The 20,016-nt window shown below is 40.7% G+C and overlaps 2 protein-coding genes and 1 pseudogene across 2 annotated transcripts; 2 read left to right on the plus strand and 1 right to left on the minus strand.

Moving 5' to 3' along the window:
• Positions 1–4,240: 4,240 nt before the first annotated feature.
• Positions 4,241–4,951, plus strand: LOC121778975. The gene is made up of 2 exons (XM_042176342.1): positions 4,241–4,375; positions 4,430–4,951. Exons 1-2 carry the CDS (start codon positions 4,241–4,243, stop codon positions 4,949–4,951), a joined length of 657 nt encoding a protein of 218 aa, XP_042032276.1.
• Positions 4,952–7,692: 2,741 nt separating this feature from the next.
• LOC121778976 lies at positions 7,693–8,130 on the plus strand. Its single transcript, XM_042176343.1, has one exon. The coding sequence runs from the start codon at positions 7,693–7,695 to the stop codon at positions 8,128–8,130; it is 438 nt and encodes a 145-aa protein (XP_042032277.1).
• A 5,717-nt stretch (positions 8,131–13,847) lies between these two features.
• LOC121778588 lies at positions 13,848–16,775 on the minus strand (annotated as a pseudogene).
• Between the last annotated feature and the right edge of the window lie 3,241 nt (positions 16,776–20,016).

Consider the following 20,016-nt stretch of genomic DNA (forward strand, 5'->3'; position numbering starts at 1 on the left):
TCAATTTTTTTACTCCCTAGTCCCTCCGTCCTCCATTAAATGTCTCATATTTAATTGACACGAGTTTTAAGAAATTGTTTAACTTGATGAAGTAAAGTGAGTAGAAAAGTTAGTGGAATGTGGGGTCTACTTTTATATATTGATTTTATAATATAATGTGAGTGGAATGAGTTAGTGGAATGTAAGGTCCATTTATTAAATATGGTAAAAGTAAAATGAGACATTTATTGGCGGAAGAACGAAAAAGGAAAAATGGGACATTTAATGGCAACATAGGGAGTACTATAAAACTAATTTATATTAGTGAGACTAATATTCCACTAACTTTTTCAACCCACTTTCGTTTATATTTCTTAAAACTCGTGCCGGAATCAAGTGAACAATTATCAGATGACAGAGGGAGTAGTATTTTTTTTCATATGACGTATACTTTATAATATTTCATGTTTTGTACATAACTCTTTTATTTACGATGATATATAGTTCAGACACATGCTCCAATCATTAAATTTGATGGTACTTTGCAACCCAAATTTTAGTTCTTAAGAGCATTACTAACGCTGCGGGCTGAACTGCACTTGGGTTCGCGCGTTGGAGGGAGCAGTTTTCCGGACTGGGCCGCGCCCAGGGTCCGGTCTGGATGTGCATTGGAGGTGCCCGGGCAGTGCCCCAACGAGTCCCGGCCTGGCATTGGAGGTGTTTCGGACCGGACCGCAAGCATCAATTTCGGATTTTTTTTATTTTGGAAGAGGAAGAAGAGGGAGGGGGGCGACGAAAGAGGAACTGATTATTTTTGATGTTTTCATTTTTTTTAATTTATAGTATAATTTTATTATAATTGCTCAACGTTTTCAATTTTTACAAGTAAAATAGGTTGGAGTTGTGAATAGTGCAATTTAATAGTTGGGGTCTGGATGAGACCTATAGGGTTAGAGGAGTTGTGGTCTGAGACTCAAATTTAGGGGAATGATGGCATGGAGGGTGATAAGACTCATTTCATGCATCGGTTTAGGGGTAAAATGTACGCTACTTGATCGGTTTTATCGCGCAAATCAAGTGTTAAATGTGCAGAAATGCCGCTTGACCAAGGCAATCAGGCCAAACTGATCAAGCAAGTACAATAGGCGAAAAAGGCCAGAAAGCGGGGGAGTTGATCAAGGGGAGTAATCAAGCAGTCAAGGAGGGGACCACTGGCCTCCAGAAGAAGGACATGTGAGGCAATGAGCTGGATGGTGCGCATCATTCTGTTAGCAAGGACAACGTTCTAGAAGGGGACACATGCTGATATATGAAACGCAAGGACGGAGCTGAGTCATGAATATGTTACTGAAAAGCATCGTCATTCTAGAAGGAGAGCACGTAGCAATCAATGAGTCGCTCACTCTCAGCATGTGCGAATATTCCCTGCCAAGATCGTTATCCAGCTGGAGGTCGTGCCGAGCCTATAAATAGAGGATGTGCCACCACGAAAAAAGAGAATCTGATCCTTTACTTTCCGTCTTTAGTTTAGTTTAGTTTAGTTTAGCTCTCGAGTTAGTTCGGTTCTCTAGATAGCTTAGATAAAGTAATGCTTAGTTAGAAAGGGTGATCGAAGAAGCGCTGCAGAATACTTGATATTTGTCGGCGTATTCTTAAGTTTCCCGCCGAGGATCTCCTCGTTTACTTGCTTTCGTAGTTCCGAAGTGTTAGCTTAGTTTAAATTTCACGTTGTACTGTTCTAAGTTTTACGTTTAATCAAAGTTGCTTTCGTTTTCATCATCCTGTTTACTGTTCTGAGTAGTTAATTTTCATTCCAATCTGAGATTCACTTGACCTAGTAGTTAAAGTCCCCTTGAGCAAGTAGTTAGTTACTTTTCTGCCTAAGTTAAAATCAGTAGTTAAAAACTCCCAAAAGTAAAGCGTGGCAGCAGCCAACCCCCTGTTCACTACTCACACACTTGATACACTAGCTTCTTTGTGGAATCGACCCTGAACTTGCCGCTTTACTGTTAAAGTAGTGCAAAATTGGGAGTTTATAAATTACATTGGTGGCGTTTGAAAACGAGATCAACTTGATCAAGTGGCAACGACATTTGCTAACTAATCCTTCCGGTTCAGTTATCTCTACCATATAACTTGAATAAAAAAGAAGATCCGCAGTTCGCATCATAGCCCGCCAAAATGGCACCGTTGCCGGGGAAGCATGGTGTTATTTTATGTTTGTGTGTAGCGCATAGGTGTATATAATTTTGTTTCTTTCATTTCTCATTTGTTTTTTCTTCTGTTGATGAAAAGGTACCACCGCGGCGACCACTGGAATCACCCTCTTATATACAGAGGCACTAACGCTCATTGGAGAGTCCGGGTAGCCGGCGTAGTTACCACTTGTTACAGCAGCAGCAGTAGCCGCTGATCAACTGACCAGCGAAGAAGAAGGAGAGCAGAACACTCAACCTAGACCACCACCACTTGAACAAGCAAAAGCGGAGATGGCCCTCGTCGACAACGACTCAGGAATTGGTTCTCTGCACGCTCATGATGAGAAGGAGCCCACACATGCCATTGCCGTTTCTCCTGGGATGCGGACCATCGCGATCAAGTCAAGTGTACTGACCGTTTTTTCCCATTTTTACGGCCTTTCAAAAGAACCGATACTGTGATATCCAGCCCGTACCGTCTGGATCTACGTCTGAAGATTATAGGCTGGAAGCCATCTCTTTCGTTTTGAAGGGTGAAGCTGGAGTATGGCTGTCGAGACTGCCAGAAGGGTCCATCAAAACATGGGCCGAGTTTCGAATGATCTTCCTAGATCGTTTCTTTCCCGCATCAAAGACAAGTGCCCTCAATAGAGAGATTACAGAAGCCAGAGAGGAGTACGATGAGCCCCTCGGCCAGTACTGGGATAGATTCCAGGGGCTGCTTCAAGCGTGCCCTAACCAAAAGCTGTGGGAGCGGGAGATCTACTCGATCTTCTACGGTGGACTAACAGTCGATAGCAAGAATGATCTCAACCTCGCAGCTCAGGGGGACTTCTCAAAGACCCCATTCAGCAAAGCCAAAAACATCCTGGAGAGGCTGATCTAGGCTAAGCGGTCGTACGAGACATCCCGTGGCCAGTACAGAAGGGGTGCGGTGCACGCAGCCGAGGCGCGCAATGACGAAAAGCTGGAGGTTCGATTTGAGCAGATGGAGAAGAAGCTGCTTAAGGTAGTAGAGAAATCCAGAGTACCTCCGCCACCTGCACCGAAAGAGACACAGTATGCGACGCCACCACCGCCGGAAGAGCATCACTATTACTATTGCGAGTTTCCCCCTAAGGCGGAGCGCAAGCCCAAGTGAATGCCGTCGGCCACTGGAATGCGAATGGCAACTGGATCCAGGGCAAACAGAGAGATGCGCCATGGAGAGACCATCCTAACTTCAGGTGGAGTGATTCAAATCAAAACCAACCACCGCAACCAGCGCAACAGTACTTACAATTCACCGAAGGGCAGCCCAATTGGCTTCAGGATGGAGGTAACATGATACAAGGTGGTCAGGGGAGCTGGTCCGTGGGGCAGCAGGGCCACTGGTCAAGTGGAAGACAACCTAACTGGTCAAGCAGACAATCAGGGGAAACTGGGGATACGGACTTCAGGGCCCACAGTCAAGCAACCAGGGAAGACAGCCAAACAACCAGATGGTCAGCTACGTTCCGCCACACCAACGGGGAAATCTGCACCCTAGAAATCAACAGCACAATCAGCTGCAATATCAGCAAGAGCATTATGGGCAATATGACTACCCGCAGCCCAACTACACTGGGGGACCGCCGAATCAAAGATATAACCGACACCCATACGATGGCCAGGGAGATATGATAGTACCGCACCATCCTAACGATGCGATGCGGGAAATCCAAGAGGCTCAGAAGGAGCAGTGGGCAGCATTGGAGATGCTGACAAAGCAACTTTCTCAAGTTGCGATGTCACTGGGCGAGCTGAGGGGAAATAAATGAAGGATTCCAGCCACTGTGCAGCCACCTGGTAGTGAAAACATTAGCAAAGTAACCCTGAGATCAGGAAAAGCCTACTAGGGCCCTACTCCACCTGTGGAATCTCCAGCATCTATGTCTGGGCCGAGCCATGAAGAAGAATGAGAATCCAGTGGAGCAGAGCAAGCTAAAGGGAGTGAAAAGGGCAAGGCAAAAGTGAGAGGTAAATCCTCAGAGGAAAGTCAGAGAGAGGAAGCTGAGAAAGTTAAGACATATCCGTACCGTGGAATGGTGACAAGAAAGAGGGATGCCACAATCGATGTGGCAAGTATGCTCAAGGACGTGGAGATGAAGGTGCCGGCCTTGACGGCGTTAAAGATGCCCCCGATCAGCAAATTTATTAAAGACAACCTGGCAGGGAAGGTTAATGAGTAGGGTAGAATGATTGCAAATGAGAATATCTCTGTCGTGATCCAGCCGAGTGATCTTCCTTCAAAGAAGACCGACCCAGGGATGTTCACTCTCCCGATTTCAATCGGAGATATTCAAGTAGAGCACGCGATGTGCGATCTCGGGGCATCCATCAATGTGCTGCCATATACTATCTATGAGAAGCTGGGAGCGGCCAAGCTCATTGACACTGACATAATGATCCAGTTGGCCGACAGATCGTGTATTCACCCTGAAGGAATTCTTGAAGACGTTATTGTGAAGGTGAATAACTTTCTATACCCAGCCGATTTTTTCATAATCAAGATGACGGAGCCAGCAGCAAGGGAGTCGAGTGGAGTCCCACTGGGACGGCCGTTCCTGTCTACGGTCAGCATCATTATAGACGTCCGTAATGGGAAGATAAGCTTGGACTTCAATGGAGAACAAATCACGTTCAATATCAATGAAGCCATGAAGAGGCTAGCCGACAACGAGAACATATACTCAGTAGATGTGATGGAACCCTTAGTACATGAATTTTTGGAGGAAGAATTCCTAAAGAGGTAGTTCACTGACTCCGCTGTAGATGAGGAGGTCGAGAAAGAAGTAGAAGAGTGGTATGATACCATGAAGGTCGGAGAGATGGACGACAAGGCCATTGCGAGAGCAATAACGGATTTCTGTGAGCAACCGAAGCCAACTGGGTCAAGTGGGACGCCTCAAGTATCTAGCCTAGCAAAGCGGCTTGATCAAGGCAAGTCACTGGAAAAAGAAGTGGCAGATAATCCTCTGCTTACTGAAGAGCCAAAGCCCGTGAAGGAGTTGAAACCCCTTCCAGTACATCTTAAGAACGCCTACCTGGGGAGGAAGAAACAATGCCCGTCATCATCAACAGTCAGTTGACCCAGGGGAAGGATGACAGATTGCTGGAAGTGTTGAGAAAGAATCAGAAGGCCATCGGCTGGAAGCTGACAGATTTGGTGGGCATCAGCCCAGACTTGTGTATGCACCACATCCGACAGGAAGAAGGAGCCAAGCCACACCGCGACCAACAACGGAAACTCAACCCCAACATGAGGAAAGAAGTGCTCAAGGAAATTGTCAAGTTGGTACCGATCGGAATTATCTACTCCATCCCAGATAGTAACTGGGTTAGCCCAGTACACATGGTGCCCAAGAAAGGAGGAATCCAAGTCATGAAAAATGAAAGAAATGAGTTGATTCTGACTAGGCCGGTCACGGGGTGGAGGATGTGTATAGATTACAGGAAGCTGAACCAAGCAACAAAGAAGGATCATTTCCCTCCGCCATTCATTGATCAAATGTTGGAAAAATTGGCAGGGAAGCAGTACTTCAACTTTTTGGATGGTTATAGTGGTTACTTCCAGATCGCTGTGAATCCAGATGACCAAGAGAAGACGACGTTTACCTGCCCCTTTGGCACTCTCGCTTACAGGAGGATGTCGTTTGGCCTCTGTAGTGCCCCGGGCACTTTCCAAAGATGCATGATGAGCATTTTCTCTGACCTGTTGGAAGACTGCATTGAGATCTTCATGGACGACTTTACTGTCTATGGGGACGACTTTGATCAAGGGCTGCATAGCCTGAATAGGGTATTGGAAAGATGCTGCCAGAAGGACTTGGTGCTGAATTTCGAGAAATGTCATTTTATGGTTATTAAAGGAATAGCCCTGGGCCATGTAGCGTCGAGCAGGGGAATAGAGGTCGACCCAGCAAAAGTAGCGGTCATTGCAAAGCTGCCGTATCCTACCAATCAGAAGGAGATCAGAGCCTTTTTAGGCCACGCTGGGTTTTATAGAAGGTTTATCAAGGATTTCGCAAAGATAGCCCAGCCCCTGACGATGCTTCTATAGAACGATGTGGAGTTTGAATTCTCTGATATCTGTAAGGTCGCGTTCCAATTTCTTAAGGACAGATTGATAAGTTCTCCGATAATACGTGCCCCCGACTGGAATCACCCCTTTGAGGTAATGTGTGATGCTAGCGACTATGCGGTGGGGGCAGTATTAGGTCAGAAAATCGAACGAAAGAGTTACGTCATCTTCTATGCGTCAAAAACGTTGAATCAGGCACAGAAGAACTATGACGTGACCGAAAAGGAGATGCTATTGGTGGTTTTCGCATTTGAGAAATTCAGGCAGTACCTGCTGGGGGCCAAAGTGATAGTCTATACTGACCATGCTACGATCAAGTACCTGTTGGCTAAGAAAGAATCAAAGCCAAGACTGATCAAATGGGTCCTCCTCTTACAAGAATTCGACTGGGAGGCAGTCGACAAGAAGGGATGCGAGAACAGAGTGGCGGATCACTTAAGCCAAATTTTACAAGAAGATAACGATGAAGCTATTCCAGACGCATTCCCTGAAGAGCACCTCTACCTGATCAAGTCAACATCTGACCGACCGTGGGTCAACCAAGTGGAAGAGGTTGATCAAGCCGAGCAAGGAAGCAAGGGACAGCACACACGGAAAGAGCCATGGTTTGCAGACATGGCCAACTACTTGGTGACAGGTGAGCTGCCTAGAAGTGATGAAGCTACAAGGGCGCAGAAGCTAAAGCTTAAAAGCGACTCCCGATACTTCTATTGAGATGATCCTTACCTAAGGAAAATGGGGGCAGATCAAGTGATCCGACGCTGTATACCAGACTGGGAGCAAGAAGACGTGATGGTCCACTGCCACGCATTGGCTTGTGGTGGTCACATCGGACCAAAGAAAACAGCAAGGAAAGTACTAGACAGCAGATTCTACTTGCCTTCCATCCATAGAGATGCTTACGAGTTCTGCAAGAGGTGCCCTCGATGCCAGCTTACTGGAGGGATATCTACAAGAGATGAGATGCCTCAGGTCCCTATCATTGTCTGTGAAATATTTGATGTATGGGGAATGGATTTCATGGGACCTTTCCCATCTTCTGAAGGCAATCTCTATATTTTAGTGGCGGTGGACTGTGTGTCCAAGTGGATCGAGGCAAAGGCAACAAGGACATGTGAGTCCAGAGAAGTGGCGAAGCTCTTAAAATCGAACATCTTTACCCGCTATGGGGTACCACGGGCTATTATCTCGGACCAGGGAACTCACTTTGTCAACAGAACCATCGAAGTCTTGATGAGAAAGTATGGAGTCCACCACCGCCTCTCCACACCCTACCACCCGTAGTCAAATGGCCAAGCCGAAGTATCAAACAGAGAAATCAAGTCTATTTTAGAGAAGACGGTCAATCCCACGAGGAAAGACTGGAGTCGTCGTCTGGAGGACGCACTCTATGCCTACAGAACAGCATTCAAAATGCCTATCGGAATGTCCCCATACTGGCTGGTATTTGGGAAGATGTGCCATCTGCCGGTGGGAATGGAGCATCAAGCTTACTGGGCAGTCAAGGAAATGAATATGAATACCGAGGCTGGAGCTGCAGAGAGGAGAATGCAGCTACAAGAGCTTGAAGAGCTCCGTCTGGATGCCTACGACTCTGCCATGTGGTACAAGGAAAAGACTAAGATGTGGCACGATAAGAACCTTCGCAAGAAGGAAATCAAGGTGGGCCAGAGGGTACTGTTGTTTCAGTCCAGACTGAAATTGATGCCAGGGAAGCTTAGGTCAAGGTGGATACGCCCTTATACCATTATCGCCATCCGAACGAATGGAGCAATCGAACTCCAGGGGAGCGATCCAGATTCGCCTTCCTTCATGGTGAATGGTCACAGGGTGAAGCCGTACAGAGAATGAATTGAGGCATTTGTGGTGGACGACATTTCACTACTCATGCCTAACTCTCGACAGTGAGCAGGTAAAAGGAGCGATCGGGTACTCATAGGTAGTCTGCTTGATCAAGCAACAAATTCATAATCTATTAAAACTGATCAAGTGACGTCCTAGGGGAACTCAATCAAGTCCTTTGTAGTTAGTGTAAATAGTCTTTCTTGTGTTAAGTTTTCATTCTTAGGTAATTAAAAGTCGGAAAAAAAGGAAGGAAACTGATCAAGTGGAACTATTTGAGTTTTCATCTGGAAATAATTGTCCACTTGATCAGTGCAATTTAAATTTAATTGGTGGTACAGTGATTGAGTTGATCAGGGCAAGTGATGAAAGGACGTGCACAGCCACTGAAAGATGTCAGGCAACGCCAGCTGTCACAGTGAAAAGACGTCCTAGAGAGAGAGAAGGCGTATCGGAGAAGCTAAGCCAGCTGGCACTCTGAAAAGGTGCGTCTGCACGTGAAGAGTCGCAAGGATCTGAACAGCCACAGGGATCTCAACAGTCAAAATTTTCATATAAAAGGGGTCTCTCTGATCCCGCTTTTCATCAACGGCCTTCAGAACATTCGTGTTACCCTCATCTAATTCTCTCTAAGTTCAAATCCCCTTTAAGGAATCACCCACAATCATCACCAGAAAAAATGCAGAGCACTCAACTCAATTCTTCTTCCTCTGCTTCAGAAGCCGGTATCAGCAGTGGTAACCGGAGATCCTTACCACCAGCCAAACCAGAAAACCCTAACCGTTCCCCACCGACCACCAGAATCCCATCATCGCCTTCCAGATTCATCGGTCCACTCCAATATGTGGACCCGGCTTGCATAAAGCGTCTAGACTCCATACTCAGAAGTTTTCCCACCGGCACTGGCCCCGCGGAGGTTTCCACCTCCCTTAAAGCTCGCCTAGGAATTTCTCGGTCTAAGGACCCCGCTTCGCCACCACCAGCAGAGGGCACGCCCACTCAAAACACCCTATCACCACCTAGTGGCGGGAACCTTACATACCTTCCCAAGGGGCTGCCGCAACCGGTTGAGGTTGTAAATATCGATGATGATGATGATGAGAGGGGGGATTCTCTGCCTCTCCCAAGTGATCTCCTGCTACGACGAAGGGAGGCAGAATGGAACCTCTTTTCGACTGTGGAGGATGGCTCTGTCCCGGGAAAGACGCGCCGCCGGACGATAGAGCAACTGCTGGAGGACGCTGCGGTTTTGATGCGACAGGTGGGTGAAAAGAGACAAGTGACTCAAGGGGCCGGTGCAGCCGTAGATGCAAGCAAGGCTGTGAAGGACAGGTGGGTGAGAGCAGAGGAAGAGAGCAAGAGGCAAGGGGAACGGAGTGTCCTTCCTCCTCCTAAAAGGAGCCACCCTACCAGTCAAGGTATTTGGTTTACCAACGCTACCCAGCATGCCCCTCCACGCGAAGGAGATGGGGGGAAAAGATACCAAGAAGTAGGAGCTCCAATGAACGCGAACGTCTTGCAGGCAATAAGGAAGGCCGGCAAAATGGAGGCAATAAGGAAGGCCTGCAAAATGGAGGCAATAAGGAAGGCTTGCAACATCCCCTGTTCAACCATCTCAAAGGCAGTCGTATCACCCTTAACTCGGTTTATTTGTGCAAATTGTTGTTTTCTTTTCCGTGCTCACACTTAGTACTATGCATGGACTAAGTGTGAGAAGTTTGTGGAGGTTGCTATCCGTTTTTGCCTATGTGTTTTGTTTATTGTTCTTCTGTGTTTATCGACATGTTTGATTGTTGGCACTGTCTCACACTTAGCCCAGTGTCCGGTCTAAGTGTGAGAAGTTTTCCTTGGTTTCTGTTGTGTCGTTGCCTGTACCTAACCCTTTTTCCACTGCATCCAGTCCCTCGAGGACGAGTTCATATGCAGTGGGAGGGGGAGGGTTAGTTCCAGAAAATAAAAATCATTCATGTCAAAAAAAAATTTAAAAAAATTTAAAATTTTCAGTTAGTAATAAATAGGCAATATGCATGAAATTGGATAAGTGGAAGACTTGATTAATTTAGGAAGAGTTAGAGAAAGGAATCAGTATGTTTATATGTAGAAACTTGATTGCAAAAACTTGATCAGTTTGAACGATGCAAGTATGATGGAAATGCTCGATTTTTAAACTTACTGTAAAGCCCCTCTATATGTGAGTTATAAGCCAAAGTAGAACACTTTCTACTATTTTTACAAACGAAAAATAAATTTTATGAGAGGCTGAATTTTAATATTTAGATGAAAATTGCACAAGTAGTAAGGACTAAAGACATTAGGACTTAACCCTTTGAGCCTTTTCTTCTTTCGCTCCACGAACCCACCTCGTCAAGAAATGCATCCCTCTAGTGAGCCAAGTTGAGCCCATACACTTTTACCCTTTCTTTGAAAACCGAGACCCACATCCATAAACGTTTTATAAACACGTGAGGAAAAGGGGTCAGAGAGATGAGTCAATTTCAAAGAAAAGGGGGGATACCGATAGAAAGTCAGAATAAAAGGGTAGTCGGGTTGAGCGATTTAGTCAATCAGGTTGATCAAGTCAGAAATCAAGTTCAATATATATATATATATATATATATATATATATATATATATATATATATATATATATATATATATATATATATATGTTGTTATAAAGAAAAGTTTGAGAAAAGAGGGTAGGAAAAATTTGTGACCTGACCCAGCAAGTCGAAAGTTAGAAAATAAAGCCAAAATTCAAGGCTAGAAGTCGTCACTTGGCCAAGTAAGATATCTAGTGGCGAAATAAACAATACAAATTTTGGTCTCTTGACTCATGTGTTTTTCTTTGTTTATAGATTATATTTTTAACTTAGAACCCCTAGGACCCTACCCTAATACACTACTACCCTTAAGCCCCATTACAACCCGAAACAAAGACCTTAAGGAACTATTTTGTGCAGTCCGATTCGAAGTATTAAATTTGTGGCAATACCGAGTGAACAGTCCTAACATCTCTGGTGAGAAATGAGTGACTGAGTGAATCCAACTGTGATTTTTAAATTGAGCAATCTTGACGAACTGACACATTGATCAATTAAAAGCGAAAAGGAATAAACATAAGCTGCTGGCAAATGGATTGACCTAAACCTCGGGTATGATTGTTGGAAATTTATTCGATCTAATGCATCTATGTGAATATGTGCTTTTATTTCGAGTCTTGTTTTCTTTTTCATCTTCTTTTACTTTCTTGAAATGAATAAACCATGCCTGAAATTTCTCTTATCTTTTTTCTTTTCTTTTTTCTTTATACTTCGGGACAAGTATGTTTTAAGTGTGAGCAGTTTGATAAGGCTCATTTCATGCATCGGTTTAGGGGTAAAATGTACGCTTCTTGATCGGTTTTATCGCGCAAAGCAAGTCTTAAATGTGCAGAAATGCCGCTTGACCAAGGCAACCTGGCCAAACTGATCAAGCAAGTACAATATGCGAAAAAAGGCCAGAAAGCGGGGGAGTTGATCAAGGGGAGTAATCAAGCAGTCAAGGAGGGGACCACTGGCCTCCAGAAGAAGGACATGCGAGGCAATGAGCTGGATGGTGCGCATCATTCTGTTAGCAAGGACAACGCTCTAGAAGGGGACAAGTGCTGATATATGAGACGCAAGGACGAAGCTGAATCATGAATCTGTTACTGAAAAGCGTCGTCATTCTAGAAGGAGAGCACGTTGCAATCAATGAGTCGCTCACTCTCAGCATGAGCGAATATTCCCTGCCAAGATCGTTATCCAGCTGGAGGTCGTGCCGAGCCTATAAATAGAGGATGTGCCACCACGAAAAAAAAGAATCCGATCCTTTACTTTCCGTCTTTAGTTTAGTTTAGTTTAGCTCTGTAGTTAGTTCAGTTCTCTAGATAGCTTAGATAAAGTAATGCTTAGTTAGAAACGGTGATCGAAGAAGCGCTACAGAATACTTAATATCTGTCGGCGTATTCTTAAGTTTGCCACCGAGGATCTCCTCGGTTTACTTGCTTTCGTAGTTCCGAAGTGTTAGCTTAGTTTAAATTTCACGTTGTACTGTTCTGAGTTTTAGTTTTAATCAAAGTTGCTTTCGTTTTCATCATCGTGTTTACTGTTCTGAGTAGTTAATTTTCATTCCAATCTGAGATTCACTTGACCCAGTTGTTAAAGTCCCCTTGAGCAAGTAGTTAGTTACTTTTCTGCCTAAGTTAAAATCAGTAGTTAAAAACTCACAAAAGTAAAGCGTGGCAGCAGCCAACCCCCTGTTCACTACTCACACACTTGATACACTAGCTTCTCTGTGGGATCGACCCCGAACTTGCCTCTTTACTGTTAAAGTAGTGCAAAATTGAGAGTTTATAAATTACATTGGTGGCGTGCAAAAGCGAGATCAACTTGATTAAGTGGCAACGACATTTGCTAACTGATCCATCCGGTTCAGTTATCTCTTCCATATAACTTGAATCAAAAAGAAGATCCGCAGTTCGCATCAAAGCCCGCCAGAGGGGACTTGGGGCATGAATCCGGGTCGGGGTTGTGGATGCTCTAATGGTTGAATTTGTAGGCTGAAAGTTTCTAAACCTTTGAAATACTTAGGTGGTATTATTAACAAGTTTGCAGTGAGATAATGTTAAAGGTTGTATGCTGAAAAATATGTTAGAAAATGTTAAGAGTATATATAAAACTCTATTGACTTTTATCTATTTATGAGAAAATTCAAATTTGTTACTCCATCCATCGCTGAAAGTTTGTTACACGTCCTTTCCGCATTTATTTTGTAAAAATAATACTCGGTAGTAAATAGTTAGAGTGGAGAGAGCGTAAAGTAAGAGAGAAAATAATTTAGTTAAGACTTTTCTCGATATTAGTTTCTCTCTTACTTTACTCTCCCTCCATTTATTTTACAAAATGAATGCAGAAAAAAAGTATGACAAACTTTTAGGGAAGGAGAGAGTAGATTGTAATTAATTTTTTTTTAGAGTTACAGTTTAACCAAATGAAATTATGTTTGTTAAATGGGAGAATGGAATCACCCTCTTACATTTATGTATTACTTCCTCAGTCCCCCATTGATTGACATCTATTTCCTTTTCCGTTCATTCTCAGTTAATTGTTATTCTTACTTACTATTAGTATTTTTTATAATAAATATCAAATTCCACTAACTCATCTAACTTTACTCCATTCGTCCCACAATAATTGTTACTTTATTATGGGCACGGGTTTTAAGAAATGTAAAGAAAAGTTGGTTGGAAAAATTAGTGGAATGTGAGACTCACTTTTATATATTGGTTTTATAATATAATGTGAGTGAAGTGAGTTAGTGGAATATGGGACCTACTTACCATTTATGGTAAAAATGTAGTGTAACAATTATTGTGGGATGGAGCGAAATGAAAAAGAGTGACAATTATTACGGGACGGAGGGAGTACATTTTATTAAAAAAATCAATATATAAAAGTAGGACCCACATTTCATTAATATTTTCTATCTACTTTATATTAAATTTTTTAAAACTCGATCCAAGTCAAACAGTGTCAATTAATGGAGGACGGCGAATGATGGATACCACTTGTTGACCGATTATATTGGTTGCACGTTAAGTGTTCGATAAAATTATGTTATCGAGCAATTCCCATTGATTGTCGAGTAAACTGATGCTCGCTAAAGCCCGATTTTTTTAGTGTTATACTAGTATATAAAAATAGTAAAGTGAAATGCGACATTTATTGTCCTAACACCCTTTTTGGCAAAATTAGATCAAAACCAAATAGCTTCAAATAAAACACAAGGATGTATATTCTAAAATTTATTTTCCCATCATGCATATTTTTTCCTTCAAATCTCTCAGAAACCTATTCATATTAGCATGTGATGATCCATCTTGTGCCAATGCATTATGCACAAGCTCTTTCACTTTCTTCATCTCCATTCTCACCTCTGTCCCACTCCTCATCAAACTCTTGATCTTCTCCTCCACTTCCCGCCTCGAAATCTCTTGCTCGTCGCAAAGATTCATCCCGATCTTCCAATCACACACCACCATGTTCCTATTATTAGGCTGATCCGCCAAAACCGGGTAGCAGAGCATGGGAACTCCAAACCACATGCTCTCGAGAATCGAGCTCCATCCACAGTGCGTCAGGAATCCCCCGACAGCCGGGTTTGCTAGCACCTTACGTTGATCACACCAGGGAACTATTAGCCCTCGGCCAACAATTTCTTTCTGAAACCCTGGTGGGAGAACGTCGTCGTTCTCCTCTTTAATCACCATATCCGGCCTCAGAACCCACACGAAATTCGCCCCACTGCTGGCTAGTCCATGAGCAATCTCTCGAATCACATTTTTCTTGACCGGAGCAATGCTTCCAAACGCGATGAAAAGAACCGAGCAAGGGGGCTTGGAACTTAGCCATTCGAGACAGTCCACCTCGGGTATTAGGCTGCTCACTGGGGCCAAGTTGGTGCAAGTAGACTAGTGGGGCCGACCGCAAAAGTTGGGAGGTGCTGCTTTTGGTTTAGGATTGAAAGGGTGTGTGGTTCGAGTTCCTCCACTGAGTTGCATAGTATGAAATGGGCCTTTCTTACTTGAAGATGAGCTTTCATTATTGTCTCTATCAAGATTTCTGGGCAGAAAGGGGCATCTCTAGGAGAGCTGCATTTGATGGTGTCTCCTAGAGTTTTTGACTTCACAACTTCTGTTATTTCTTCTATATGATCCTTGTAATTATCTAACATGTTATCAACGGGAACATTGTTAGGCTTCAAAGCAAATAATGCATGACATTCTCCAATCTGATTCTAACAAGAGTTTTTTAAAACGAAAATAAATGAGTCACTCGCCTTCGCCTTCTTACTAGATCGATGAGTTATCCAAGAATATATAGATGAAACAATATAATAATAAATTGAAGGATTATCCAAGAATATTCAGATGAGACATAATCATTACAAAGTCAGTGTGCGGAAAAAATGGGATTTTCAACACAACCCACACGTGTTGGCCGGAATACACATTAGACTTTCAAATTGCAGACATAGAGATCCACATCTGTGTGTGCAAGCTTGCCTAGAGTAGAATGATATTGTCATAGGTCAAAGGTCTTGTATTTGAATCCCATAGGACGTGGCCTTTAAAATTTTATCTCAATTTCTAATAATAAAAAAAATTCATATTGACTTGTGTTTACTCTAGTAGAAATTGACTACTCACCTTTAAAAGGGCTTAATAAGGGGAGAGGATATTATTCTTGGGGCTTAATAAGGGGAGAGGATTATTCTTAGAATATACTCCCTTCGTCTTATAGAAATAGGCTAAATTTTTGTTTTTGTCCGTCCCAAAAAAGTACTCCCTCCGCCCGTGATTAAATGTCTCATATATGACCGGCACGAGTTTTAAAAAATTGTTTGACTTTATGTAGTAAAGTGGGTAGAAAAGTTAGTGGAATGTGGGGCCTACTTTTATATATTGATTTTATAATAAAATGTGAGTGAAATGAATTAGTGAAATGTAGGGTCCACTTGCCAAATACAGCAAAAGCGAATAGGATATTTATTGGTGGATAGACGAAAAAGGAAAAATGAGACATTTAATGACGGACGGAGGGAGTAGTTCATATCCATTTATGGAAACATTTTTCTCAATTTTTACTTTATTATTTATGCGCCCCACCATCCACTACATTATTTCAACCACTTTTTCTCATTCTCTTTCACTGTACCAATTACGCATTAAAACTCGTACCCTCCCCAATTAGCATATTTATATGAAACGGATGGAGTACATAGAAAAAGGATTATTACTAAGTCATATGGGACCAGAATGGGGTTTTCAGCACAGATTAATAATCTGCGTAGTTTAAGTTATATACTGATTTTAAATACATGAATCTGAATCAACCATTTTACAATTCAACAAAAAAATCTCACAAATCGATAAGTTGAAGCAAAGATGAGGTACATACCATAGGTGATGGGAGTGCCCTTCTCTTCGAGCAGAGCCAAATGATAGCCTACCGACAGCCGTTCAGCTGGTGAAGGCCAGAAGGACACATACACCAAGTTGTACTTGGCCGCCACTTCCGGCGGCCAAGTATAATAAGCGTCGGCCACCAAGAACGGCGACGTGTCGCGCCCTCGCTCCGTTTCCACGATCCTCCCGACCAGCTCGTCCACGCGGGCGGGGAAATCACGCACTATAGACCCGAAAAATTCGTCGAAATTTAAATCCCGGTCGAAATCCAACGGGAATCCGTCGGAAATTGTTTTGTGACGGATATCGAGACCCGAGCCACAAGCACTCGAGAAGAGGAAGCCGGGGTTTTGGTTGGCCTGAGACATCTGATTGTGGATGAACTCGGTTTGGACATAAGTGACGGTACAACCCTTAGAAGCGAGGCCAATGGCAAGATTCGCAAAAGGGTTAATGTGGCCTTGGAATAAGAATTCCACCATGATTGCGTGTGGTTTAATGGCGTCGTATACAAATTCATCCATTGAATTCTAGTAGATTCAGCAATGTTTGTGAACATATATGACAACTCCGTGATCTACTCCCTCTGTCCCTTCATAAGCCAGTCACTTTTTTTAGGTACGGAATTTAAGGAATTGATATTTAAGAGAGCAAAATTAGAGAAGTGAAAATAATAAAATAGGTGGGAAATGAAGTAAGGGAGAAGCACTACAAAAAACTTATACGAGCTCCCTCTATCCATCAATAAGTGTCTCATTTTGCTATTTTCGTCTGTCTACCAATACAAATCCCATTTACCTCTTATCAATTTTGGTAATGGACCCACATATCACTCACATTTCATTATAAGCTACTCTCTTTATCCCTAAGAGTTTTTTTTTTTTTTTTAAATTAACTTCATATATTTATATCATATAATGAAGGAGAAAATTACAAATCAACTCCTATAACAAGGAGGAAAGACAAATTACGCCACCCAGGGTTCGAACTCGAGACCTCCAGAATGGACGCGGTATCCAGCACCCTTTACCGCTAGGCCAAGGGGCTTGGATCCCTTTATCCCTAAGAGTTTGTCACACTTCTTTTCTGCACTCGTTTTATAATGGTGGACAGAGGGAGTATTTTTTAGGAACACAAAAATTGAGACAAAATTACCAACGTTTGGAAATTTTGAAAAATAACTATAATTTAGGATGCAAAAGAAAGCGTCCCTAAGTTAAGAGCAAATTATCTTAATCTTTTATTTTTTTAGGACGCTTCTATTTATGTCCCTTAGTTTAGTTGGTACACTAACAATAAGAACACTTTTTGAAGTGTTGGTGGTATAATTAGACACACAAGTTAGCGTCCTTAATAGCTTTAAAAAGTATCCTTATCTAATTTTTTTGTTGTAGTGAGATTTTTTTGCTTAAAACGGAAAAAGCTCACTTATGGTTGGATTAGATTTGTGTCAATCTTCTCGCGTTTTCTTATTGATTCTTTCCAGAGTCGCAAAGTCGAATTAAGCAGAGTGATCTTATAAATTATAGAATCAGATTAGGTCGAGTCATTGAGAATTATGATTAAAATTTTGTTTTCACATCTTTTACAAACCCTAGAACATCACTAGGGCAGTGAGAATTATGAACAAATTTTCGTTTTCTCAATCTTTTACAAACCCAGAACTTCACTAGGGCAAATCTCTTTAATTTCTTTTTCCATTGCTTTCATGTGCTCTAACGTAATTAATATCCCATTACTGATTACTCTCACATACACACATCGTAATTAATGAATTTGGATTTCACTTCAAGGAAGAATACTCACGATTATTAAAGTAGAAAAAGCTCAACTAACCACACTAACATTTCATATTAATTAATGTTTATATGACTCATCATGATGTTATGTACGAGACTCAAATCACGTGGAGGAAGAACACTCACGATTATCAAAGTAGTAAAAGCTCAACTAACCATACGTGTATTTCATAGTATTAATTAATGTTTATATATGAATCATCACGAAGTTATGTATGAGACTCAAATCACACGGAATTTTTAATTGATCCTTTCATATCGCACTACTGTCACACACATATAGTATTAAGTAGTTTATTAAAGGGAAATGCTACGTGGTCATAAATGCTACGTGGTCATATTATGGCTGGCCATAAAATGGCGCTTAAATAAATATAAATACTGTGAATAGAAATCATTTAATTATCTTATTTAATGCTCAAAGAATGTTTACACTATTACCCTTTTACCTAATTGTATTAGTAAATTTCAATTCCACAATCCGTTATTTATATTTCTTTTGTTTTCAAGCTCTTTCAATTTTTATTTTTTATTTTTTTTTACCAATAATTTTATATATGATGTATTATTTATTTAAATATAACGTGTATAGCAGTTACTATTAAATATACGATTGAGAAGGTGAAAATTTGATTGAATCTATTTATAACAATAAATATTTGTTATTAATCATTGAAAGATATAGTAATATAGCTTCATAATGAATATATTTATTTGTATACTAGTGATATGTACTCTGTATACTAATTACTACATACGCATATATTAGTACTAGTATTTAATATTTTGTGAAATGTTTAAACTCTCCATTATTTTAATAAATATGTGATTAATTAAAATTCTTCATAAATATAAGATCAACTAAAATTTCTTATGACATAATTCAATGTATTATTATTATTATTATTATTATAATTATTATTATTAACTATGTTGCTATTATCACAAGGTACGTGATAATTTGTGTATTAGATTTAAGAATAGTAGTATTTTACTATTGATTAAATTATTTGAATAAAACTATCATTGATTTAAAGTACTCCCTCCGTCCTCCAAAAATAAAAATAAAAGCGTTCCTTAAAAATAAAAACTTTCTATTTGAGAAAAATTTTTTATGAGACCCATTTTCCATTAACACACTTTTCTTTATGTCTCTTACTTTTAATTTTGCATTAAAACATGTTCCGTTTAAAAAATTACTATTTTAGAAGACGGAGAAGGTATATATTATTGAGAGCTCTTGTTTTCTTCATAATTAACATATTTTTTTTCTCTCCACAAACCATTCATTTCCGTTGATCCTAGTAAAAAATTTTATGCAATCAAATTAATAGTACTATTAAAATGACTAAGATAAGAATTAAGAGGGGGATTAAAGAAGTTGTGATATCATATATAAATATTCAATATGTATGAATTAATTTGTGAGATAATACAATAATTGGTTGTGACATCATAGTTAACGTGTGATGGGGGGTGGGGGTGCTACGTAATGATATTTTGCCTATATAAGTTTTAATTTAAAAGTAATACTCCTAACTTGTTATATTTTTTTATAGAGTAGATTTTTATTTACTAGTAAGAACTGAGGGATAAAATTGAGCTTAATGGATGAGTTTTGGTAGTTGGTGCCCTGTGATAGACTACTCTGAGTTTTATTTGAGTTTTATAGTAGTAATATTTTATTTTTATACAATACAGTAGTATTAATTTCAAATAATTGAATTTCGACTAATTGAATTTTTTAATATATTAAACTGATTATAAACTATATGAGTCTTTGTCATAACTTAGCTTTATAAATTATCTAGGATTTTAATTTATTTAATGGATTTTAATTAAGTAATTTGCAATTGTCTAATTTAAGTTTCTAGAATAAGATATTTTCTATGTATACTTTTAATATTGAAACATTGTCCCTCTAAAAAACTGAATTACTTTTTTTATAGATGCATTATATACTAGTATAATATTTACATATATTTTGTTATGATTATGTAGATATTAATTATTAATAATTGACTTATTTTATATAAAGGAGAACAAAAAGTATTAGTAACAATTGAATTATAATATCATTAGATATTTATATTTATATTCTAACTT

This window comes from Salvia splendens, chromosome 19 (genome assembly GCF_004379255.2).
Source record: "Salvia splendens isolate huo1 chromosome 19, SspV2, whole genome shotgun sequence".
Taxonomy (NCBI): domain Eukaryota; kingdom Viridiplantae; phylum Streptophyta; class Magnoliopsida; order Lamiales; family Lamiaceae; genus Salvia; species Salvia splendens.

Bases quoted from the DNA above. Each gene is read 5' to 3' on its own strand.
- LOC121778975 (XM_042176342.1), top strand. From the start codon at position 4,241: ATGGTGACAAGAAAGAGGGATGCCACAATCGATGTGGCAAGTATGCTC. The intron at 4,376-4,429 runs GTTAATGAGTAG...GTCGTGATCCAG, and splicing joins AAGACAACCTGGCAGGGAAG to CCGAGTGATCTTCCTTCAAA.
- LOC121778976 (XM_042176343.1), top strand. From the start codon at position 7,693: ATGCCTATCGGAATGTCCCCATACTGGCTGGTATTTGGGAAGATGTGC.